The sequence below is a fragment of the Vitis vinifera genome, chromosome 10, assembly GCF_030704535.1.
Source record: "Vitis vinifera cultivar Pinot Noir 40024 chromosome 10, ASM3070453v1".
NCBI lineage: Eukaryota > Viridiplantae > Streptophyta > Magnoliopsida > Vitales > Vitaceae > Vitis > Vitis vinifera.
This window is the reverse complement of record NC_081814.1, coordinates 18,872,492-18,899,652: the sequence shown is the minus strand read 5'-3', so window position 1 is coordinate 18,899,652 and position 27,161 is coordinate 18,872,492. Positions and strand designations below refer to the sequence as shown.

Below are 27,161 nucleotides of genomic sequence, written 5' to 3'. Positions count from 1 at the left end.
CCGTTAGGGTTTATACTAGTTAGATGTGTATAAAGGAAGGGGGGAAATAAAGAAGATAAGAAGGAAAAGTGCATTGAGGGTTTACACACAGAAATAAACAAAGAAGGAAGGTTCTTGCTATTAAGTTGTTTTTTATTTTTAGTCTTTTATTTTTTTTAAACATGTGGAGGCTGACTTGACTGAAGGAGAAGGACATTTTGGGAATTAAAAAACAATTCAACCCAAAGTGCATGAGACCCAAAATATTTTTAGGGTTAGCATAGTAAACTTGAAATTGGCAAACCTAGGTTTTGAATATGCTATTAGTGAATATTGCTCAATATGGTCTTTATTTTTTCAGAAGGGCAAAAAGAAAAATGAGGGTAAAAAAGACGAGAAAAATGTAATTATAAATCTCCCCTTGTTAGAACTCCACTAATTATCATAATTTACTTTCAAAATTTTCCAATATTGATATTTTAGCTATATTTTCATATAAATGCCCATACTTTGACTCAGCAAGCCCGCCTTTGGTCCAAATTAACAGCTAAAATGAATAATGCCAATTTTTCCAAACAAAATCACAGATGACCGTAACATTCTGCTTTTCCACCGACTTTTGTATCAACCCTTTTAACCAAGGAAATGATTTTTTAAACTATACTTTCAGAATACAACAATGACTTATGTACACAAAGGATCTGTGGGACATCTCAGTTTTGATCATATGATGCTACAATAACAGTGATAAGCCTCCATAAACCTACCTTTAGAGGGGAAAAGCAGAAAGAAAACGTGGGAAAGCCCCATATAAGACAATATAGGAACCATCCATCCTTAGATTCTTTTCCGGTTGTTAGTCCTTTAGGCCCCTTTCATGCTACTTCTTGGAGACGACTCTCCTGGTATTGCCAGGATGGCACCATCCTTGATTTCATTCGAGGTTTGTAGCTGCAGTTGCTCCACCATTTTAGGCTCATCCTTAATTTCATTGATGGCTGGTAGCTGCTCCTGCCTTTCCTGTTTCTATCAACATCATCAAATCTCCAAGCTGCAAGTACAAGAGCAAAAATGCAGGTCCCAACCATAATCAATGATTTGCAAAAATTTAAATGGTGCAAACAAGATAGACAAATCCAACAAGGTTGACTAAAAACGTTTTACCTGTTCCTCCAACTCCTGTATTTTATCATCCTTAAGTTTTAAAACCTTCCTCTCCCTGGAAAAAGTTCAAAGTTCACTAGATGTCAATGCCAAGTAGCAAATAAAGAGACTTAATACTTCTCTTGTTTCCCTTCAACAGAAAATGGAGAGATTACATTCGAGGTTCAGATGGGGATTGAGTAGTAGGTTTCCTTAATGGTGGAACTAACCATTAAGTGTTGGCCCTTTCCAGAAGCTGGCACTGCTCCTACTCTAGTTTCATTGATTATCAACAGAATATGCAGCCAACTAACAAGTTATGGTAATTCAGTAACACTCATTCTAAGGAAACAAAAAATCTCCTACATAGTCGGTTGCATCAATAGCTCCCATCTCATTTTGCAGCACTCTTTTGAGTGATGGATTATTATCTAAAATGCCAAGCAATGTAAAAAGCAATTTGGATACTCAAATCCGATCAGGCTTGGTCCATAAATGAGAGGTAAGGGTTATTCCACAACCATCTCATGTTCTCTTGTAGTTACAAGATCTTATTATGGTCTCATCATCGAATTTTGCTCAATTCAATAGGAATATTCTAAGACTCTCTGTTCAGGCTTAATTTCATGTATTGAAATGAAGGGTATTATTGAAAAAGTATTCCAGAATTTGACCCCAATTCCTGAAAGAAGTCTTAACAATGGAATGGGAATAGATATTGTTTCTTGGCTCTAATTCAAGGTGTGGCCAAAACTAGGATGGCTATTGCAATTGCAGTATTAAAAGTACTCTCAGATTTCCTAATTCACAGAATCAGTATCCCATTTTTCAGATTAAACACAGAAGGCATAAAAGCTCAGAGCAGTTGCAATAGTACAACCAGAACACATCACTTCACTTTTGCACTGTTTACATGATACTGCCTATAAAACTTCATTGCAATGGATTTTTGATTGATGCAGAAATAAAGATAGCCATACCTCTCTTCAATTTCCTTCATCTTTGCTTCCCAGATCTCCTGATTTTGCAAAAGATTCTCATTGAGCTACAATCAGAGAGAGGAAAATTCTTAGCTAGCCTAGTAAAATATATAAATAACTCAAAAAAATACAAATGCAACCATTTGTTAATTCATTTTAATAATAAAGCATGCACATAGATCACTCTGAGAAGTCTAATGTCCTTACGTCATCAAGAAATTTCTTCTCTTTAACACATTTATCCAGCTTGGCTTGCAACTTCTGTAGTTTCAAAGTCACAGCCTTCTCAACTGCTTCAGAAATTTCCCTCTCAGTTTCTTCTTTGACTTCTCGCAGTAGAGACTCAAAATACTACAAGCAAAAGAGCGGAGATTAATATAACAGGCAGGCAAGGTTTATATCCTAAATAGTTAGAACCTTCTGCATCTATCAAGTAATTATGATGGGCTAACAAAAGAAATATCAGGGGATGCAAAATTCTGGAGCAAATTATGTCTGCATAGACACACACAAACTCAATTGATTAAAAAAAGAATCGAGGAATGTGCTTACCAATTTTTGGTTCTCAAGTTGGGTAGTGAGGAGATCACTGTACTCATTGACAATCTGTAAAAAACACTGGGGAATGAGTATCATTGAACATAAGGAACATAGCAGCTTTTAAGGTTAAAAGAATTGTTTAAAGATGATGAATAAAATAGTTACAGCTTCAACTCTGCTGTTCAAAAGAACCTCACTAATTCCAGCATCATCGCTACAGTCACAACTTCCACAACCATGATCAGCATGCGCACAATGAGCATTCAACTCAACTAGCTTTCCATCAGTTTTAGATTGGATTAGACGGTGAACATAGTTGTCCCCAACATAATCCCACACACGTTGGGTTTCCAATTCAAGAGAATAGCAATGCTGGGTTTCCTTCCAATGTCTTATAGCATGGCCTTCTTTGTACCTGCATCAAAATTTTCTTAATAAGCAAATGCATATAAAAAATATCTGTACTTGTGGTGGGAAGGTGGGGGGAAATCCCTAGAAAGAAGTTAACTCATAGGAGAAAATTGATTTATTACCTCCCACAACCAACAAAACCGCAAAGAACACAAATCCAGAGATTCTCAGAAGTTTGACAAACAATACATACTGATTTTTCAGGCTGCTGCTGGCAGTATCTGCATACCTGAAATAAAATGTAGAAACCAAGTGAGCTCTCAAGTACCTTCCCTGAAAATTTTCCTTTAGAATAGACAACAACAGGCAACACAACATTTTTATACCAATAAAACTATGCAGAAATCACAGGTGAGATGAAATAGCAGCTATACAAGTGCAGGATCTGCTTATATGGTGATAAGTACACCAGACCCTCAGGCTTAAAAATGCTTGAGCAGCCACAGAAGAAGAGATTTCGCTTTATTTTGTAAATGAAATCCAAATTCTCTCGCATCAAAAAAATAATTGTGGAGTATCTACACTCTAAAGTAAGAGCTAGTGTCTATATGACTTACTAATAGATGATGTTAATTCAAACACACAAGTAATTAAAGTAAAACTTGCAAGCGGAACCTGGACAACAGAAAGGATAAAAAACAAATCATGCCTAAATATTTTGCAAGGAAAATAGGGGATGATAGAGGTCACATCACATTGGCTTCATGAACATACATCTTACATAAGGTTATGCTATACATCAATTTCTATTTTTATTTTTTGCTGGCTTCAAGAACCATATGGATCAAATGCAATCACTTCATAGTTTAAGTAAACTTATCCTTACAGTTCTTATCATTTAACATAATTCTACATATTTGTTGCATGTGAGGAAAAACTGATAAGACCTATCATTGGTTGCCAACTAGGTTGCAATGGTTTGGGTACAATTTTCGGATATGGGTAAATGTCTTGGTATTTGATCCTTCACACTTAACAAATTTTAGGATAAGGGACTTTGGCTTAAATGAGTTTCAATGACGAGCATGAACACCAAGAGACGGAATAATAAAAGGAAATAAAAAAGAAAAATCAATTAGAAATTAATCAAAGAAAAGATATCTTTCGTAAGAAACCCCATTTTCTCTTTTATTCGTCTTTTCTTTTCTATACCTAAAAAAATCAATGAAAGTAATGCAATTAAATAGTATCTGACAAGATCCTACACCCACACCCATAGCATGTTATATCAACATAGGTTATACTGGGTGAAGTTGGAGAGTCTGGGTAGAATAGGTTGCAAACATGTAACAGTCTGTATTTTGCCTTATTTATGCAAAGCAAATTACCTGCACTGACTAAATTATTGAAATGAATTTTAGCTAGTTTGGCTATTGGCACCTAATTGTTGATTCATGTGTTGAATGCTTCCTTGAGCTTCCAAAACTTTACCGTCTCGATTTTTCCTAGAAGGATTGCCAAATCTATTGATTTCTTCAAAGAGAACTAAACAGAAGAATGCAACCTTCTTTGTTCATGCCAATACTTCAAACATGCAGGTGCTGGTTTCTTATACTTGATCAGCAGTATAAATACTTTTATATTTTCTTTATTATCAAATGAAGAGCAAAAGGAAGTGAAAATTTTTATGTGCTTCATCTTATATATCCTGTTTTTCTATACATGAGTCAAATAATTATTATGTGAATTCAGGTACAATTTTCTGATACTCCCACAAACCTATGATATACACCATTTTTCTAGATATCTCTTTTCTAAACCAACACAACTTCCGCTCCTCGAAAAACCTATTGAATAGAAAGCATTAAACAAGGTCACTAGACTCTCCAACTTCTTGAGTCATAAAATTCCTAGTAAAAATAAAAATCGAAGGCATCTATTCCTGAGCCCAAAACAACATTGTCTTCATATTTTTCTTTTGATCAGAAACAAACAATTGTATTAAAATAGAAAAACATGAGAAGAATGAGAAGTCCTCCCCAAGATGTACAAACCTAATAAAAAAACCGAGAAAACCTCCGCTAAACAAGGAGGGCTATACAAAAAGACAAAAGACTATACACATAAGAAACCTAGACCCCTGTAGACCCAACCCTAAGGTGTGCAAATTGATAACCAGTTAAACTAAATTACACTCAAAGGATAGAGTTTAAAAATGTATGTACAGTAAACCCAAAAAGAAACATCGAACTGAAGCGAATCCCACATCAACTCCAGCGTCCTCCAAGTATCCTCGAAAATCTTAGCGTTCCTCACTCTCCACACAATCCACAACAAAGAGATACACACTATTCTCTAGAGAGTCCTGTCTTTGTTAGAATTCCCAAAACATTTGAAGGAAATCACCATCATATCACGAATACTGTTTGGATGAACCCAATTCATTCCCACTTGTGAAAAGATCCTATTCCACAAACCCAAATTGATCAGACAATGCAAGAAGAGATGATCAATCGTCTCACTACTCCCCCTGCAAAGGATGTACCAATGAGGGCTAAGGGTTTTGAAAGGCCTCCTCAACTGTAGCATGTCATTGGTATTTACCTTCTTATATGTCATTAACCAAACAAAGACCCTAACTTTAGAAGGGACTTTTGACTTCCACAAAAAATTAGCAGGGTAGAAAGGAATAGAATCTGAGAATTAGATAAGATTAAAAAAAATGAGTTTACTAAGAAAACTCCTGAAGAGAACGGAACCCAAGCTTTCGCATTTGGAATAGAAGGAGATAAATGAACACTGGAAAAAAAGAGACAATAATCTTTCAAGATCCACAATCTCCGCATCAGATAAATTGCGATGACAGGTGAAATCCCAAGACAAAGAAGTGTTATTACCTAGGATAGCTGAAATAGGAAAGTTTTTTGTTATGGTGACTTTGAACAATCTTGGAAATTGTAAATAAAAAGGTTGATCCCTCCACCACAGATCTCCCCAAAAACAAATTCTAGTCCCATCACCCACCACAAAGCGAGTGTGTGTGGAAAAAACTTGAAGCAAATGTGCAATAGCCTTCCAAGGGCAACGATGTGACCATCTAACTATATTGTTGGCGTCTCATCCATTCGAATATGTCCCATAGATACTCAAGATAAGTTGGTGCTAAAGGGCAAACCTTTCCTTAGGGTACCTCCAAAGCCATTTCCCTAATAAAGCTTGGTTTCTCAAAGAAATTTTCCCAAACCCTAAGCCACCAAACTCTTTAGGCCTACAGACTAAATCCCACCTGACCAAATGATCCTTTTTACCCTCTCTCGAACTCAACCAAAGAAAATCTCTTTGCATTTTCTCTATCCTTAAAGCAATTGAGGTTGGAATCTTAAAAAGAAAAAGAAAGTAGTTTGGGATGTGTGACAAATAAGATTGAATTAGGGTGATTCTACCACATAAGGACAAGAAGGCTCATTTCTATCCATCCAACCTCATAGGGTCTCTAACCAACTTAGGGTCCCAAAAAGAAATCGAATTTAGATTCCCCCCTAAAGGAAAACCCAAGTACGTTAAAGGTCAATCAAAGACTGCACAATCAAGCAGAGAAACCAACCTGACTATTTGACTTTGGCTAATGTGGATTCCAAAGAGAGTGTTTTTATTTAGATTAATCCTTAACCTTGACAAATGCCCAAACACCAATAAAATTAGCTTAAGAGACTGTAGCCCTTCCAAGGATGCTCAAGAGAAAAAGATGGTGTCATCCGTGAATTGTAAATAAGACACCCTAGTCCTATCTCTAATCACCAAAAACCCCACAAAAACACCTCTCTCTTCTCCTCTCACAATTAGTCTACTTAAAACATCAGCCACGATGGTGAAGAGAAAAGGGGAAAGGAGATCTCCTTGTCTTAGGTCTTTAAAAGCTTTAACCCAACCCTTAGCATTACCATTCACTAAGATTACAAAACTCGCCGAAAATAAACACCCCTCATCCAGGACCTCCATCTTAAGCTAAACCCTTTTCTTTCAAGAACATGATAAAAAAAATCCCAATCAATGTAGTCATAGGCCTTTTCAAAATCAATTTTGAAGACTACCCCTTCCTCCCTTGAACTCCTCTTTTCATCCACCAACTCATTTGCAATCAAGACGACATCCAAAATCTGTCATCCCTTAACAAAAGCACCTTGAGTCAAAAAAATGGTGTCTTGGAGAACTTTACGCAAACGCCTTGAGAGTACCTTGGCTATGATTTTGTACAAACTGGTAACCAAACTGATGGGTCTGTAATCTGAGATCCTACTTATTTGACTCTTTTTTGGCACTAGAGCAATGAAGATGACATTCGTGCTTTGATTTATTATCCCATTATTATGAAACTCTAAGAACACTCTTAAAAGATCATCCTCAATAGTCTCCCAACATTCCTGATAAAAATCAACTGTGAAACCAGCTGGACCAAGGGCCTTTTCCTTGTTTAGATGCAACACAACATTGTGAATCTCCTTTTCCAAGAAAGGGCGATCCAATCACTCGACATTCTCTACTGAAATAGGAAACCAATTCAAACCTTCTATCTTCCAAGAGCCACCTAAAGGCTTGGAGAATAATTTCCCGAAATGGCACTTAATCTCCTCTAAAATGCTTTCAATGTTATTTAAAACTACCTCGTCTTCTAACACCAAGGATTTAATGAACTTCCTACTCCTCCTACCATTGGCCACCTTATGAAAAAACTTAGAACTGCAATCCCTTTCCTTTCTCCAATTGATTCTAGATTTTTTTTTATTTTATAAGCAAGCACAGAATTCATTCAAAAGAGGCAAATTAGCCCCAAAGTATACAAGGAGTATACATGGCAGCTAAGACCTTGCAAGCAAAAAACCAAAAACTCACCACCCCTTATCTGGAGGCTAACCACTCCAGGAATCCTATAAGGGAATGCGGCTCCTCACCAATATACAATTTAGCCCAACCCCAAATGTTACATACAAAAGAATATTTAAGCCTTTGAATTGCTAACTTCCCCCCCCCCCCCCCCCCTTAAAAAGCTAATCTATTCATTTCCTTCCAAACCGTCCAAAAAATAAATAACGGAATGGAATTCCAAAGTTTTTTCCTTTTTTTCCCCACAAAAGCACCCCCCCAACTATATAAAACCTCCTTTACATTTTTAGGAAAAGCCCACTGAACCCCAACTAATCCCACAGCACTCTAGCCACTGTACAATAAATAAGAATGTGATTTACATTTTCCTCTTCACAAGCACACAAAAAACAGCGATTGGGAAGCTGCCACCCTCTCTTCTGGAGGCTATCAAGAGTCAATATCTTCCCCCAAGTGGCTTCCCACGCAAAAAACATAATTTTAGTTGGAACTCTCTCCACCCAAATTTTATTTTTCGGAAAAACGACCTCCAAAGGCCTATCCAACCGGTTGTACGCTTCCTTTACTCTAAACTGCCCATTTCCCCCTCCCTTCCAAAAAACCGAGTCTTCCTCCCAAGTTATCCTGAGACCCCTCAACACCTTAAGCAAGTTGCCTCGTTAAAATCCCTAATAAATCTCAAATTCCAATTGATTCTGGATTTTTGCCTCCAAAACACCTCTTCCTTTAGCAGTACCTCTTCCAATCTCCCCTTCCTTATAGTCCTTACTACTAGTTCAAGAGAAAATTCCCTTCTTTTTCCTTCTCATCCAACTCTGCTATGTCTAAAAGAATATTTTTCTTTTAAGTCTCCAAAAGTCTCCTTATTCCACTCTTTCAATTTTGACTTGATAAACTATAGTTTTTTCATGAATTTGTGACCTTCCCACCCGTCAAAATGACACTCATTCCACCAACCTAATTTATCCTTGACATTCGAATGAAGCAACCACATGTTTTCAAATCTAAAAGGTGTCAGCCCCCAAATAAAAGGATTGGTGTTCAGCACAATTGGGCAATGATCGAAAGTCAATCTGAGGAGAGCTTCTTGGATGCAATGAGGGAAATCAGACTCCCACTCACTAGAAAAAAAAAATCTATCCAATATTTTGTAAATCGAGTTCTCTTGCAAATTAGACCAAGTGAAGGATGCATTCTTAAAGAGGCGGATCAATTAACTCACATTCTCTGATAAAATCATCAAAGTCCATGCTTGGGGTTACCCTGGAGCCACCTAACTTTTTTGAAACTCTTCTTATGACATTGAAATCCCCATCAACACACCATTTTGGAAAGGTTAAGCCTGAAAGATCTTGAAGTTCCAACCAAAAATCCTTCCTAAAGTATGACAAATTAGCACCATAGACTGAAGATAGCCAAAATGACCCTTTATCCACAGAATCTAACTTGATTGTTATTGAGAAAGACCCTAAAACAACCTCCAAGCACTTGAACCTCAAAGCATCCTAGAATATTGCCACTCCTCCCGAAGCCCCACTAGTTGGAAGAACAACCCACTCTTTGTTGCTGACCTTCCACACACTACCCAAAAGCCTTCTATCACACAACTCCCTCTTTGTTTCCTGCAACAGAACAACATCCGGATTTTCATGACAAAGAAGATCCTTCACTACCCTTCTTTTTTTTTTGGAACTAAGGCCTTTGGTTTCCCAACTGATGATTTTCATAAAACTGAAAAAGCCCAAAAACCACCAAAGGAACTAGAAGACTAAGGAGACCTAGGGACAATGGAAGAGGGTCTATATTTCCTTCTGGAATAGACCTTTTCCACAGAACTACCATTACTTCTGGTGAACTAAATTCTACCTTCATTGTATTTGACAATCTTGACATTCAGCGATCCCAAAATCTACTTAATAGAATCCACTTTTGAAGGAGAGATACTTTCACAAAGAAAATCTTCCAACTGTGCAAAATTTGACTCTAAAGACATACATCTCTCTAAGACAAGAGCTTCACTAAGGTTGTTTTGAGATACCCTAAGAAACGAAACACCCTCTAACTCTTAGCTAAACTTGACAACTAGGGACATCACACCTTTCGGACAAGATACAACCCCAATAGAACCAAAAGAAAACTTGTTAACCCCTGAAAAGTCGGCCGACAAAGATAAAGGGGAGCCCCGGTCGAAAGAGGTACATAAGGGCCAGGGGACTACGGAGAAAAGATGGGGGATAACAATATTGTCTTCATTCATGCTTTTCTTATCCTAGTGATGATGAAAAGATGCTCAAATTCCTTCACAAGAGGAATTTCCAAATGCTTCCTTAACTTCTTAACAAAATCCTCAAAACTGTTCATAATGGTCTTGCTAACCCCCATCCCCATAATTTCCTTTCACTTCTTTAAACCACCATTTCATGAAATTATACTACTATTTTCACATGATCAGTTTCTCCATAGGCATTCCATCCCTACTGCAAACCCCCATAACCATTTCCAATAAAATCTTGATCTTATAGTAGAAGGGGCCCCATTCCACTAATGCTTTTCGGAGAGCAAACAGTATTCCTATCCATACAGTGTGCCTTTATCTCCTACCTTAAACCAACTATAGGAAGCCCATTTAAAGTTGTCTCAATCTCACAGAAAAGGAGATAGGAAAAGGGCATGAAATAAGTTGGAAAATTTGCAAAAGGTCATATGGATAGAAAACAAATTACACCCCCTTCACTTCTTGAGTTGTCTTGTAATATTGCATTCTTGGACTTTTATGTGGCCTTAGACTCTTGCTTTGGTTAAGTTCCCTTCATTAGAACTCCTTCAGTTTGAGGTTTCTTGTAGAATAGAAATTCTTTTGAGGATCTCTAATAGAGATAGACTCCTAGTGTGGAATTGAGTTTAAAATCTTTCTTTATTTGTTCATGGAAATCCAAAGAGGTGAAAGAGACAAAGTGAAAGTTGAGAGAAGCAATGCGCCTTTTGACTTTGCAATACCATTGATAATAGAATTATTTTCTTCTAATTGTGGAGGTAGGCGGGTCTTTCCAAAACATGTATAACTCTTCATTTGTGTGCGGTGTGGTTCAATTTTTGCTCGTTATTGTAATTTCATAACAAGTTGTACTGGAGTCATTGTTAGAATTAAGATAGCTCAATGACAGTAACCGTGATGAATATCCAAGGATGAGGTGGAGAAATTCAATAACAAGAATAACTTTTTATTTTGATGTGAGAATAAAGGATTTCCTAATTTAATAACGTGTTCACAATGCATTACTAGAAAAATCAAACAAACAATAAAGATGAAGGGTAACAAGTTGGAAAAGATGGATAGTATTAGCCTCTTGACACAGACCATGTGGCACTAAGGGTCTCATGGGTGAGTGCTTTGACCCATGAGGGAAACCCTGAGGAAAAAAACAAGGTGATGGAGGGTTTGTGGCAACAGATAGGCAAAGGGTTGCAACACTTGAATGGGGCACACGCATGGGCCGTGCATGAGGTGCATGCACAGGGTGCACGCACATGGCGCACACACACACACTAGGCGCACATGCAACAAGCCACACACACGCACGGGACGCCTGCACAACAGGCTATGCACACACATGCATGAGACATGCACACAATAAGTCACACGCACACAAGACACATGCACTAGTAACAAGAGGGTTTATGAGAATTTATGGATTTTTTAATTGTTTTATAAATTCATTATTCCTCCTCAAGCATGGGTAATCTCTCCTTCAGAAACTTTTAAAACAGCCTAAAATGCTCCTTAAGTGAGGGTGTGGCCACACCAAGGGGCCTCGGTGCAAGGCACATGGGGCAACACATGGGGCAACACATGGGCTTTGTCTCACACACAAAATCTAACACCAAATTTTTGCATATGTGTGGCGCTTAGCCACCCCTTTAAGCCAGCTTTCCAATAACCCACACGAGATTAAATCAAAGAACTCACACAAGCACACACGAGTTTACATGGCACTACCCCCAACTTGTATTTTATTACTATCCCGAATAAGAATACAAGACATAAATTAACAAGGCTCCGACAATAGCATCGACTAGCTTATGCTCTCTCAAGATCTCTCTCTAGATCCCATTGTATATGATTGTGTGAATGTACAAGTGCTCAAGGAGGTTCTCTCATCCCCCTTCTATAGAGTGGCTGCCACCTACTCCTTGTTAGACTAGAACTCCTCATCCTAGTTCAACTAGGACTCTTCCTCATAAGCCATGACACCGACCATTCCCACTAGTACTCCGAGTCCTTAGACTACAATTATAATTACAATGGAAATAAAAACTCCCACGCATTCTCGAGTTCTCTTACTTTGGGACTCTATCTCCTTGTGCATCAAGACTCTGCTTCCCATCCGAACTAGGAGTCTCATGCATTAAGAGTCTCTTCCTTTGGGCATTAGGACTCAGTGTCCTACTCTGACTAAGAGTCTCATGTGCGCGGCTCGTGCACTTCCTATGTGCTCAACTTGTGTGTGTCCCGTGCACTTCCTGTGTGCGTGGCCTACGTATAGCCTGTGTGCACGACTCCATGCACCTGCCCAAGCGTTACAGCCCTTCCGAGGCAACCTAATTTCTTATTCCTTGTGTTGCTACTGCATCCGCCTATGCACAACAACCCTTGTGCGAGCCAAGCCCTTTTCTTGGTCAGCACATCCGAGCCATGGCATTGTGCCCACGACTCCCCAGTCATCTCCTTACACAAGGCATTGCGCCCTTGTACCACCTTATTACCATCAAAGGTCACTCATAGGGCCAAGGTGCCACCTCATGATGCCTTAGTGTTGCATGGTCTATGCCAAGGGGCTAACAGGCTCCATGACATGTGGTGGTATGCAACCCATGGTCACAATGGCATGGGGCATGATGCGGACTTCCCTCTCGACAATGACACAAGGTTGCAATGCCTTGTGCAAGGCAGCTTGAAGAGCCATGGGCGCAACGCCATGTTCTGTTGCTTGGATGGGATGTGGAGATGCAACAACAACGAAGCTAACTCAAGACATAATGTGGGATGTTATGTACAAGGACGCAATGCCTTATGCATGGATAAGGGTTCATGGATGCAATGTCATGACTCGTTGCACTAAGGGAGGATGGGATGTGGCATGTGCCAGAGTAGCAACAGGAAGAGACGTAGGCTTTAGACATAAGCAAAGGATGGTAATGACTCTTGCTAAAGTAGGTAACCATGGGCAAGGAGCCAAGATGTGATGCAACCCATGGATGCAAGGACATGGGACATGGGCATAGAGACAATTGGTTGTCTTGGCATGGATGAGATTCAAACATGCAGACCAAGAAGAGGGCTTTACAAATACAAGAGTTGCTTACATAGGCGCATGTAGTAGCAACACAATGAATGCAAGAGCATGTTGCCTTGGCACAAATGTGACTTAGATGTGTGGACTAAAAGAAAGCTTGGAAGGCACACGAGCTATATATAGATGCATGCAACAACAGCCTAAAGAGTTGGGCTTGAAGTTGGATTGTGAGCCTAGCATGAGTAAGAGTCTTGACTCCTATTGAAATTGTAATTGTAGTTTGAGTAGGACTTAGAGTCCTAGGAGTGGTTGGTGTTATGACCTATCAAGAAGAGTCCCAGTAGAACTAGGATGAGTACTCCTAGTCTAACAAGGAGTGGATAGCAACCACTCTATAAAATGAGGATGAGAAAGCCTCCTTGACACATGGATCTAGAGACAGAGATCTAGAGAGCATGAATTCACCATTGCTATTATGGGAGTATTGCTAAAAACCGTGTCTTGTATTCTTATTCAGTGAAGTAATAAAATATAAGTTCGGGTTGGTGCCCAATAGTTTGGTGTGTGCTTGTGTGGGTTTCTTGTTATACTCTCATGTGGCTTTGGGAAGGCTAGCTTAGAGGGGTGTCTAAGCACCACATAGATATGAAAACTTATATGGGAGTTTTCGTGCTTGTGATAGATAGCAAGGTTGTGAGTGATGCATTTCAAGTCATTAGACGGATAAAGTCATCCAAAATGTAATTAATGAAGAAAAAGCTAGAGTAATATACAATAAATTGAAAAGTCCATATACGTAAAGAATCAAACCAATAAGTTGCATGTGGAAAAAAAAAATAGCCAGCAGATGGAAAAGATCATAGATGCATTAGGCATTTCAATAGAATCCACATTTAGAGCATAAAAATTTTAAAAATCAAAGAAGACAAGGATATACTTCTATCACTGCTCATTTGATGACAACTTGATTAGTACTTTGTTGGATAGGAAAGCAAATTTAGTATGGAGAAGGTGAATGGAGCTTTGTTGTCATGTGAAAAGCAATGAGCATCTACTCATGAGCATAACCAGGCACTTAGAGCAAAATATGAGGCAAAGTGTAATACGAATATGATAAAGAAAAAGTTTGATCTAAGTGTGATAGAAATGAAAATAAATCTTTTTTTTCTTTAGGCTTCAAGAATTTTTACAAGTCTTTGTTCTTTAGCTTGTTCTCTTTTATAAGATAATTATGTTTGAATCCAATCTCAATCTCACTTTTCTTGGCAAGTAGAAGAGAGACATAAAGTAAATAGGCATGCTAGAAAGAGTGCTTCTGATTAGGGTGAGTCTCCCCCCTTTAGATATATACTGCCTCTTCCACATAGCAAGCCTTTTGCAAAAACGCTCTTCAACCCCATCCCACACAGCCAATGAATTGAAAGGTACCCCTAAAGGCAATCCCAGATAACAAGGAGGAAGCCCACCCACTTTACAACCCAACTCCAAGGCCAATCCTTCTATATCATGCACCCTTCCCACCGGGATCAGCTCACTCTTCTCTAAGTTGATCTTCAACCCTGAACCATTAATTAAAACGGAGAATTTCACAGTGGAGATGCACCAATCTATCCACTTTATCCATCTCTCCCCTAAACCCATCTTTTTAAGAACTGCCAACAAAAAGCTCCAACTAACATGATCATAAGCCTTCTCTATATCCAACTTGCATAACACCCCTCCAACATTGTCTTTCAACCTTGAGTCCACAGCCTTGTTTGCAATCAAAACTGCATCCAAAATTTGTCTACCCTCCACAAAGGCACTTTGGGACTCCGAAATCACTTTCCCCATCACCTTTTTAATTCTATTGGCCAACACCTTGGCCAACAACTTGTAGACTACCTACAAGGCTAATTGGTCTGAAATCCTTCAGATATTCTGCACCTCCCTTCTTTGGAACTAAGACCAAGAAGGTTGCATTTAAAGATTTAACAAATCTACCCCTTTCATGGAATTCCCTAAAAAAACCCATGATCTCTATCTTTACTACGTCCCAACAAAACAACCAAAAAGCCATGGTAAAGCCATCCGGATCGGGGGCTTTATCCTTGCCCAAATCTAACAACGCTACATACACCTCTCCTTCCGAAAAAGGGATCTCCAGCCCCTCAGCCTCATTGCTAGCTAACCTCATGAAAGACAGCCCCTCAACCCAAGGACGCCACCCCCATTCATCAGTATACAGCTTCTTAAACGCCCCCACCACACTATTTTTTAAATCATTCTCCTCCGTATACCAACAACCATTCACTTTCAACTTGGATAGCCAATTTCTTCTGTTGTGGACATTCGCCATCCTGTCAAAGAATCTGGTGTTATTGTCCCCCTCCTTCAACCACAGTTCCCTAGACTTTTGTCTCTAAGAAATTTCTTCCCTCAACACCCAAGTCTTATAGGCCTCCTTAGCCTCCTTCCTTGCTTCGCAATCCTCCAAACTCAGAGTTGAATGTTTCTCCAATTCATCCCAGTACTCCACCTGTCTAAGAGCTTCACTCTTCTTAGTGTCAATTAAACCGAAAACTTCTTTGTTCCAAATCTTTAAGATATCTTTTAAGGCTCTTAGTTTTGCCTCCAAAACAAAGCTGAAAGACCCAATAAAAGATAAACTCCCCCACCACCTCTTCATCTGATCCATGAACCCTTTTTCCTCCATCCACATGTTCTCAAATCTGAACGGTGAAGGACCCCTCTTCAAACCTCCACCTTCAAGGAGGATGGGAAAATGATCAGAGACTGGTCTAGCAAGGATCCCCTGCACGGCCCCATTAAACATACTGTCTCAATCATCTGTCACTAAGAACCTGTCCAGCCTAGACTGAGATTGGTTATTTAACCCGCCTTGCCAAGTAAACGGACCCCCCTGTAAAGGGTAGTCCCTTAGCTCCAAATCCTCCACCACATCTGTAAATCTCCTCATTGAAGCAGAAAGCCCACCCCCCTTACTACGCTCCTCTGGATATCTGACCATATTGAAATCTCCCCCCACACATCAGGGGTCTCTCCATAATCCTTTTATTGACCCAAGCTCCTCCCAGAAAACCTCTCTATCCCTACTGTACACCGGCCCATATACTCCAGTGAACACCCACCTCAGCCCATCCACACAATTCTTAAACCTACATGAAACTGTAAACATCCCTTCTTCCACCTCCAACAATTCAACCAATCTGTTGTCCCAAAACACCAGAACACCTCCAGCTGCCCCCCTAGAGTTAATTGCCCTCCAGTCTAAAAATCTTCCCACCCCAAGACTACGGACAAGCCCCATACTCATTTCCTTGATTTTCGTTTCCTACAGGCACACCACAACCACTTTATTGGATTTTATAACGGACTTAATGACTTTTCTCTTATCACTATCGTTTGCCCCTCTTACATTCCATGATAAAATCCTTATCTTCATTTGCACCCCAATCCAGAAGCCCCTCCAGACGTGCTTACAAAGGTAGCCACTCTAGCTCTTTTGTAGTTTACTATCCACTCCAACTTCTTTAATGCCCTATCAGCTTTTGAAGTATACACCCCTTCCTTGCTCTTTTGTTCAATTCTCCCCTCCATTCTCCTCAAAAGGTACAATATTTCCTCCTCAAAGCCTTCTGTCAGCATACCCAGACAACGACTGAACTTCGCAAGGCAGCTGGAACTCCAACCTTCTTCTCTCTCCCCCTCTTCCAGATGAAGGGCCATCCTCTCCGCTAAAGGACTCTCCAAACCCAATCCAAAAGGGACTATAGCTAGCTCGGACCCACTTGCACCGCCTCCCGCAGCCCATGGAGCCAAAATCCTCCCTTTGGCCGAAAACACTTCCAACATCTCTTCACGCAATGGAACCCTACTCCTTGCACCTTCCGCTGCCTCAAACAACCCACTAGAAGTCCCCTCCATCCTCATCACAATACCAACGGGCCCCAAGAAAGGAGAAGAAGGAGAAGAAGCCTCAAGCCCCAAAGAGAGGAGAGAGAGTTTGTGGTGAAAGGGGTATCTGGAAGCTTCATCCAAAAGCGCTTCGTCGGTGAGCTTTAGACGGTCAAGAGACGCACCCTCGACACCGATTTCTCCCACTGCCAGGAGCTCCTGCTTCAGCCCCACGTTATCCCCGACATTCGCAAAGGGAGCCCTAAAAAAGGCGGGCTCCCCAAAAGGACCCGGATGAGCCTCAAGAATCAAAGGCCCAAAATGCTCGTTTGACACCTTTCCCCAGCCCAAACCCACTAGACTTTGGGAAGGAAGGCCCTCGGCCCAGCCCCTTGCTCCTTTTAAAACCGGCCCACTTGCGCCTTTAAAAGATACCCAACCAACGGACTTGGGCTCAGGCCCACTCGTAAAAGAGCCCTCAGTAGGAGCTACAACCGGCCTACCCCTATCACCGTATGCATGCCTTTGACCACTGCCACAAGCCACCTGCACATGACCCCCTGTTTTGAAATTCAAAATAAGGCTCCCGTACTTTAGCTCCAGCGCGTCTAACGCCCCCACCTTCATCCCCAACCTCACGCCCTTTTTTCATCTGCAACCAGGAACTCGGCTCAGCCTGCAACACCCGCGGTGAAGCTTCCCACCACAGGCTAAGCTCCCAACAAGAGTTTCCAACCTCCACCTGCAGAGATCCTGGCCATTTCTTCCCTGAAGCTTTAACCAAAATCCGAGCCCACTGCAGTTGAGAGAAGAAAGCAGTTTCCTCATCCACAGCTACAAACCCCCCACAACACTCTCCAATTCTCTTAAAAACCTCTCTACTCCAAAGATGAAGAGGAAGTCCTACAACCCTCACCCAAACTTCCTTAGCGTGGCTCTCTTTCCAAGTGCATCCCACTTCCGGTCCCTACCTTTGCAAGAGAAATTCTCTATTCTTGAATCGTCTGCTCCCTCTTAAAAGCACCATATCAGCTTCCCATTTATTTTGAAACTCAAATAACACAAGGGCCCCACCCAGCCTGGAAATTCTTAAATCCACCTTAAGCAACCAACTTTCAAACACCCACCTCTTCAAGGAAGGCAGTAGAGGAATGGACTCCAGACTACCACCAAAACAGCCCACCAAACAACACCCAAGCTGCTCCTCCCTGCACAGCAGATCCCGGTCCCCTAGGTGCACCCTTAAAGAATCCCCTAACTCTCCTATCTTCCTTTTCACTACTTCTGCAAACGAACCTGACTCATTCTCTAAACCTTTAACACTACTCCCCACCTTCGCAGTGGTTGGAACAACTGGGAAGCTATACCTCACAGCTAGAGTGGAGACCCCAAGAGCCCTTAACTTCTTAGCCAACAGAAACCAACCCCCTACTAAACCAATTCCTTCTAGAAAAACAAGACAGAACTTCTTAGCCTCCACATCTCTAACTGAGCAGAGTAAGAACCTACCAGCCTCATTAGAACGGCACTCCGGTCTAAACTTTCTTCCTCCTTTTTCCCAAACTTTTGAACGCCTCGAACTTGACTCACCTCTACACCAGGCTTCCACACCTTCCAACAGTAAACTTAAGCTCTTTTCACCAAATCTTATCCAAGAGGAAAAGCCCTTGCTCCTTTCCAAATTAGTTCCTCTCAGTTTACCTCGAACCACTTCAATGGAGATTTCGAACGTCTTAGATTGTACGGAAAACCAGCACTTACCACCTTTCGATACTCCACTTGACTCCTCCATTCTCTATTTTATTTTTTATAGGCAAGACAAGAAATAATTAGGACATGCCCAACAAAAATGGGTAGGCACACCCCAAGTACATGGCAGGCATGCAAAGTGAGCTAAAAGATGGAGAAGGGACAAAAAAACAACTCCATCTGACACCCACCCACCCACTATTCACAATCCAACCAATATATAAAATATAAAAAAAATGACCAGCTTGAGAAGCTGAACAAGACCCAGGAAAGGGAGCAAGAGACTGAATTTTTTGGAGATAGATCTGGCTGCTCCATTCTGTCAAAAGATTTCCTTTTCCATTCTTGCCAAATTATCTAAAACAGGCACAAAGGAGTTACCCTCCACGCTTTAGTTCTTCCCCGAAAAACTCCCATCTCATCCTAGTAACAAACCTTCCACCACAAAAGGGAGTACCCAAGAGATGGTAAAAGAGAGAAAACTAACATCCCCCCTACTTTCTCACAAGATCTCCATTTGTTCAATTTTATTATAGAAGAGAACTTATTTTAAGGTTTTCTAAATGAGATAGGATTTCTTATGAAGATATATTCTTATCCTGGAATTGAGTTTAAAATCTTTATATATTTGTATATGGAAGTCTACAGAGGAGAAATAGAGAAATAGAGAAAGTGAGAGTAGAGAAGTCATGAGGGCTGTAACTTCGTCATCTGTTGAAAGTGGATTTATTTTCTTCTCACCATGGAGGTAGGCTGGTTTTTATTTTTTATTTTTTGTGTGATTTGTTCCTTATTCTTTATTAAAATTTCATCACAACTTCAAATTAATATTGCACCATTTTGAATCCTTATAGACAATCAACTAACTAAAATAAACTGACATTCCAGCTAAAGCCCAAATTAGTCATTCTAATAGTCTTCAATAAGAAGTAGAACAAATCCTTGCTCAACCTTCTGAATATAAAGGACATATGGAAGATAAACTGTTGCAACAAACTTAAAGGATTATATCATAAATATGGAATACAAATCTGCTTAGATGGGAAATGACCATCATAGATAACCTACAAGGATGATTTTAGAATATATATATACACACTACTTTTCCTTTATCAAAATCATTCCAGTAAGAAAACATCAATTCCAGTCAGAGCTATGAAAACAGATAGGAACACACACGCACATGTAAGTGAGTGAGAGAGAGAGAGAGAGAGAGAGAATTACCAAAATCACTCACCGGACAAGAAGAATCTGTCCATTTTGATATACAAGAGCAGTGGAAGGAATGATTGCATATAGTAGTAAGAATCCCACTGATGTCTTGGTCTAGTCTTTCTACAATATGTTGGTACAAATAAGATCAGCTCAAATCCTAAATAAGCAAGTTTATTTTTTGATGAGTATAATAAGGGAAATGAAACAAAAGGGACCATCAAGGGAAAAAGCAAATAAAAAATGTGAATATGGAGAATACAAATTAAAAATAAGCAATGAGAGCCCATTCTGAGTTAGCAAAAAAACAAAGCAATAGTTTCTTTTTCCCCCCTTTCCCCTCCCCCCCTTCCCTCTTTCTTTTACTTATATTGACATCTACCTCATAATAAAGAAATGATAATATAGAATCTCACTGATGTCCTGATCCTAGTCTCTCCATAAGAAGCAGCAAATGAAAGAAAATAGTTTGTTGCTCATTCCTTCCTGATACTGAGAGCTTACCACTTCCTTAGGCATCACCTCTGGTACCTAGAGTTCAACTTAGGTCTCTCTGCAGTAATGAACTTCCTTTCTTATCTTGGGCTTTCTAGTCAGAGGCCCTGAAGCAACGAGAGGCAAGATTTCTGATACTAAACCGGTGCCATGAGTTCAACTTAGATCTCTCTTTTTATCCAATCAGTGATGAACATCCTTCTCCTTTGCCTGGTCCTCAGGCAACCAGAGGCCATGTTTCTGATGCTATACAGGCCATTTGCCACAATATATATATATATATATATATATATATATATATCCTTTGCTAGGGTACCAAATTCACATAGTTTATAGATGGTTGCTCTCATCAAAATATAGGCCAGATAGAATTTGGAGTGCTAATCAGAGATAGTGAACCAAACCAAATCAAAATATAGGCAGGATAAGGAACAAAGAGTACAAAAAAAGGAACTGGTTGTATATTTAAATACCATGCCTAATGTGTTATTTTCTACACAAAATCCAGCAGGAGACAGAGAAGGTCCAATCACCTTTAAAGGAAGGGAGGCCCAAGCCATGCACCTTGTTGTGAATGCAAGAAGATTGTTAGGAAAGGGGCCTTGATACTTTCAAAGTAGAAGGGGCATTTTTCCTTTTTCTTTTTTTTTTTTCTTTTTTTTTCTTTTTTTTTTTCACTTGGGTTTATTTTTACTAATCATGGAAGCTCTAAGTAGTGACTAAGACTAATGCTTTCTCAACTCTATATGGTTGTGTCTTATGAAAGAAAGTTTCCATCAGAGGAATGATTGTTGCAAACATAGGCTTCTTTCCCTATTTGTTGTAAAGAAATAAAGTGAAAAAAACAAAAAATAAATTGAAAACAAGAAGAAAAAAAAAACATGGGTTTGTGGCTCATTCCTTTTTGATACCATTGACACAGTTTTTTTTTTATAGGTAAGTGGAAATTGCATAAAAACACCAAAAGAGGCGCACCAAAGGATACCATTGACACAGTTTACCACCCCTCAGGCATCACCTCATGGCAACTTGAGTTCAAATTGAATCTCAATTAATCCAAGCAGTGATGAACCTCATTCCTCCTCTTGGGCTCTCTAGTCCAGGAGCAAATAGAGGCAAGATTTCAACTACACAGGCCATTTGCCACCCAAGAATGAACCAAATTCAGGTGGTCTGCTTGTTGTGTGATAGGTGCTCCCATCAAAACACAGGCCAGATAGAATTTGAAGTGCTAATTAGAGATCTTCTTTAATTAAGAACTCACCAGAGATCAAACCAGAAAGATAGGGTGAACATATTAAGGTTGGATTATTGGCTCTTCTAACTACTTTAAAAGGTTGAACACTGATTGCTACATATTCAGGAGGGAAAAAAGAAAACAATGCAGCAAGCAATTTTTTTCCACAGCATGATGGGGTGAAGCAACAGTGAGAATATGATAAACCAGTACTGAATCCATCATAATTATCATGTTTAACATAGAGAAGAGGAAACTAAATGCTTTATATTTCAAATGCAAGAATATCACCATGTAGTTCAAATTTAACTACAATATTGGCTTCTTTTCCTTTTGGAATATAAGTGCTAGACTATAAGGCCCTGTTTGATAACTGTTTTTTAGAACAATTTTCTGTTCTTAGAACCAAAAAACAAGAAAACAAGGTTGGTAGCTAGAAACCAAAGAATAGAAAACAATTTTCAATTCTTAAAAACCAAAAATAGTCTTATGTTCTTAAAAACAGAAAACAGAATATTTTCAAATAACATCTTTTAGTTATTTTTTACTTGTTTTCTAAGAACAGTTTTAAAAAAGAATTATATAAAGATAGAGAATGATTAAAATAAAGCACTACATATAGAAGTTATATTTAAATCACATTTAAAAACATAAAAAACAATTTAAGAACAAGAATAAAGAATTTTCTGGATTGGCAACTTAACCATTACAGAACTGCACATGCAACATATTATAGTTACATGATAAACTAAGTCAGAAGTTTGGTATCAGAAGGAACTATAACCAAAGGGGATTCATTCAACAAGGATAATCTCATCCTAATAAAGAGATCCTCAACTTATATAACCATCAGACTTCATAAATTTTTTGGTCCAACTCGAGGCTACCCAACCTGACAGGATATATACAAGCCGAAGGGTAGCTAGTAAGCTCAAATCTTAAGTGTTGATTTCCATCCTTAGTTCATATATTTCTGGTTGTGTTGTTGAGATCTGTCATTGCAGAGGAGAACTGATTTTGGTAAATTGGTAGAAAATACATTGCATGTCTCATTGAACTTTTTGTACTCTATATGCAATTAACAGAAAAATAATAAGAGAATTTTGATCCTTGGAGAATGTCTCTTCTCTCTTTTAAAGTTACTTCTGTTTATAAGCTATGAAGCTTCCCAGACTATGTAATAGGCAGATAAAGCACCATAAAAAAACCAATTATTTTCAGAACATAAATAAATAAATAAAGAAGTGAACTACCAAGGCAGACAGGACAGGTGGGCTGCTCAGTTGAACTTGCAGGAGAAGCCTGTGCATGTTCAATTGAACCTGTGTATTGCACATCAACTGTGAAAAGCACACGACAAACATCTACCTACATTCAAATACAAAATCAATAAAAAAATTCTCTATCAAAAAGATAAGCAATAAACAATATCAATAACAACAAGACCACGAGAATGAATTTTCCTAGGTGATCAATCCTTGAACATTCTACAATAAAGAAATGGAAATAATAAAAGAAGCTAAGAGCAAAAGCAAACCTCAAGAGATGAAAATCGCCTCCCATTAAAATGTTTGCAGAAATTATCTGCAGAGCTCTGATTGTCAAACCTTATCAAAATACTATATTGATCCTCTATTCCATCATTCCTAAATCCCCAAACAAGACAAGAGAACAACAACAATAATCACAATGAGAATCATCAAGGATAACAAACCAAGACTCCATCTCAAAAAATAGTGGAAGGACATAAAGTTTGGAAATTCAACCTGACAATTCGCATTTCCAACATGTGTTGAATGAATGAACCACAAAACTGGCAGAAATCTGCATATGTCATGTGATTTGGCACCCCAAGGACACAGACAAGAGCTTTCCTTCCAACCTAACCATCAGAAGCAAAAAAGAAGATTACTTCTAAAACTTATAAACTTACAAACATATCTTCCAAGGAAATAACTAAAAACAAAAATAATTTGTAAGTTTCTTCAATGTCAGAATTCCAGTCTGAATTTGTACAGGTATTCAAATTCCGTATCAATCTTCAATAAAGAGAAACAAATCCTACAAAGAGAAATTCATAATTTAGTTCTTGAGACATCAAGGTCCAAGGTTTTGGATTTATTACTGGAAATTCTATATAAATCAGGGGAAAAAAAATTAAAAAGAAAAAAAAAACAAAAAGGCAATTCAGATTTTGATAAGCAAATCCCAGCAAAGAAAATCCTAATGTAATTTTGTTAGAAGTCAAATTTTAGGTTGCCCTATTTTTCTTTTTCCTTTTTTCAACCCCTATTTGTTCTTTCAGGGTAAAAACTCGGGCAGAAAACTTTCCCATGAAGCCTTCTTTGTTTCATTATCTTCTACTTCTTGTTTCTCTATTTTCTATTTTGTTTGCTGAGAAGAATAAGGAAAAGAAATACAATATCATCTAAGAGTCATATGCTTATGCTTGCCTTGCTTCTTTAAACAGAATCTGAAAACTCAACTTCAAAGTCTTAGCGGAGCTATTGAACATAAGAATCCTTTGCTCCCAAGTGATGAAATAAAGATGGAAAACTTCCTATCCTGATTTCTTTTTTTGTTCCTACACTTTCTCAACAACCAAACTCAGCCCTATACCGCTAGATCATTTCAAAGTTGAAGCAGCAGTTTGAAGATTTCAACTATTGTTGTTTCCTCTTTAATATGGTTCTCTTTTCCCAGAAATCAAACGCGGCAGTAGGGCTCCATTTTTGGGATATTGTCAGCAGGTAATATTACTTATTCAATCATGTAATTTTCCGTTAATCATCCATAAAATGTCTCTCGAGACGAAAAAACTAATGTTCATATTTTCGGAAAAATCCTTACATATGAATAATAGGCCCCGAAACAGACAGAGCGTCTGGAGGAAATATTTTACCGAGAAACAAACGGGCGCATAAGAATTGATGCTATACACAGACTAACTATTCAGGTTGGAAAACAAACAAGGAAATAGAATCTCCGCTTACAGGAAGATCAGAAGACGAAAGGGAGATGTCGTCACGGTAGAGATGCATGACTCCTCTGGTTTCTTCGATTCTGGGGTTTCCAGAAGAGAAAGGCAACTGAGTGACATTTGAAACGACGTCGTCTGCAAGGTCACCAGAAATCATGGCGGATGGTGGCCGGAATATATCGTTCGGCGAGGGCCCAGCCACGGTGTTGGCACTCGTTGAGGTAGCTGACATGATTGTGAGGGTAACCAGATGACGGTCGCCGCTTGTATTGGCTTTATAAGAACCGCCTAGCTACAGCATATAAATTACTTCAAATGTAAGCTTTCCAAAGTTTCAAATTTGATCTAAAATATTCTTTTCCCGGTTTATATTTTTTTTCTTAGCCCAATGAATTTGTATGTATATTTTCTCACTTTAAATAATAAGTATTTTAAAAACTATTCCTCAGATTGTTGGATATACAATGTTGTTTAAAATTAAATAGTATGTATTAAGTTGTTTATTTTTATAATATTTTAATTATATTAAATATTAAAAAAAATCTAATATGTTATTTTTTTTATTTAAAAAAAGTTAAATATTTTAACATTTTTATTCACACAAAAATTTATAATAAGTTATGAAAAAATGAAAAAAAAACCTAAAATATAAAAATAAATTACTTTCAGTAAAAAGTTAAAAATAATAATAAAAATAAAAATAAAAATAAAACACCCACTAAGGCTATGTTAGGTTCTCAAAAAATATTAAGAAAAATAGTTTTTTCAAGTTTGATTTCACCATAAAAAATATGAAAAAAAAATTAATATAATTAAAATTAGTCTGAAGAAATTTAAAATTATTTAATTTTTATATAATGGAGAAAAATAAGTAAAATGAATTTCAAGAAGAAAATAAAAATAATTTACTGATTTTAAATCTCTTTTTTATTTTCTTTAACTTTTTCTTTCCTTCCACTTTTCCTCTTTATTTTCTTTCCTTCATATTCTCTCAAATTTTTCAAAAACCAAACACAACCTAAAAAAAAATACAAATGAAAAATATTTAAAAGGAGTAAATAACACTAATGTTTTTAGAACCAGAAAAGTTACCCGTTCATAGTTCACTGGTCGAACCGCCGGTCAAATCGGTGACATCATAAATATATATTTTATTATTTTATATATTATTAAAATTTAAAAATAATAATAAATTTTATCTAAATTTTGACAACATCTACTTTGTTCATTAAGTTTTTTCACAAAATTTTTTACTTGTACAAGTCATCAATCATCATATATCATATCTATAACACAATATAAGATATTATACATTCATAATGTTAATAAACCTAATATTTATCAAATAATGAAACCATTGTTATCTTATAATGACCAAATTATCAAAGAGTTGTTAACTTAACACATTATCCATAATAGATAATACAAATGTCAACCACAACACTTAAATAGTTACTCAAAATATAATATGTCAATGTTTGAGTATTCATCAAGATTTTTGCTTACTAATAAATATAAAATTCATGTCTTCATTCATTTTGGAAATTGGAATATGGAGATTGAAAATGAGCATGTGGAAAACCAAATTTATCCACATCAAGCCCTTCTAAGCCACACCACCACCATCCTCATCATCTACAAAAATATTGAATATATATCAACAAGAAATCATTTTTAAATAAAAAAAATATATATAATTATTGAACTTTTATAAGTTTAAATATTATACTAACCAATGTCAGAATTTGAACATTTTACTTCATTTATCATAACTGACCCTTTTTCATATAGAAGATTTTCCAATTCTTCAACATCTAGATCTGTAGGCTAATCCTCATCAACTATCCAAATATCGGTCTCATCAATGCATGCATAGTCAATGGGATCATAGGTTCTTTTCTTGTTATAGAACATAAAAAAGAAAAACATATAATTATTCATAATTGTAAATAAAGAATTTAAATTCAAAACAACTAAGAAAGCATTTATATCGATTTTTTAGCCACAAATTGTAATGAATGTATACAAGATCATTAAGCCTTTGATATTCAAATCTATTCCTTCTTTTGGTATGTATCCGTTCAAAGACACTCCAATTCCTCTCACATCTAGAAGTCGATGCAATTTGGCTCAATATTTGAATGGCCAACTTTTGCAAATGTGGTGCACTATATCTATGTAACCTCCACCATTCATCTAGTTACCATTTTCACATTAAAAATAAGAAGAAAAAAACAAGAATTAGCAAGTTTAAAATATTAAATAGTAAGTAGGTAATTAATGAAAAAGAACAAACACACTAATAAATTAAAATTATCTTTTACCAGGTTGAAGTACTTCACGTGAAGAATAAACAATGTCTCTTACAAAACTTCCTAATTGATCGCGAAACAACTTCATTTCATTCATCGTATCAAGCTTGC

The 27,161-nt window shown here is 37.9% G+C and overlaps 1 protein-coding gene across 1 annotated transcript; it reads right to left on the bottom strand.

The window, feature by feature from the left end:
- Positions 1-567: 567 nt before the first annotated feature.
- On the bottom strand, positions 568-25,101 carry LOC100242688 (BRAP2 RING ZnF UBP domain-containing protein 2). Its single transcript, XM_002273003.4, has 12 exons — positions 24,752-25,101; positions 23,525-23,640; positions 23,296-23,404; positions 23,012-23,126; positions 20,052-20,149; positions 3,176-3,282; positions 2,808-3,057; positions 2,655-2,708; positions 2,310-2,453; positions 2,103-2,167; positions 1,144-1,198; positions 568-1,030 (listed from the first exon to the last, which is right to left on the bottom strand). Exons 1-12 carry the CDS (start codon positions 24,968-24,970, stop codon positions 968-970), a joined length of 1,395 nt encoding a protein of 464 aa, XP_002273039.2. The 5' UTR covers positions 24,971-25,101; the 3' UTR covers positions 568-967.
- Positions 25,102-27,161: the final 2,060 nt, after the last annotated feature.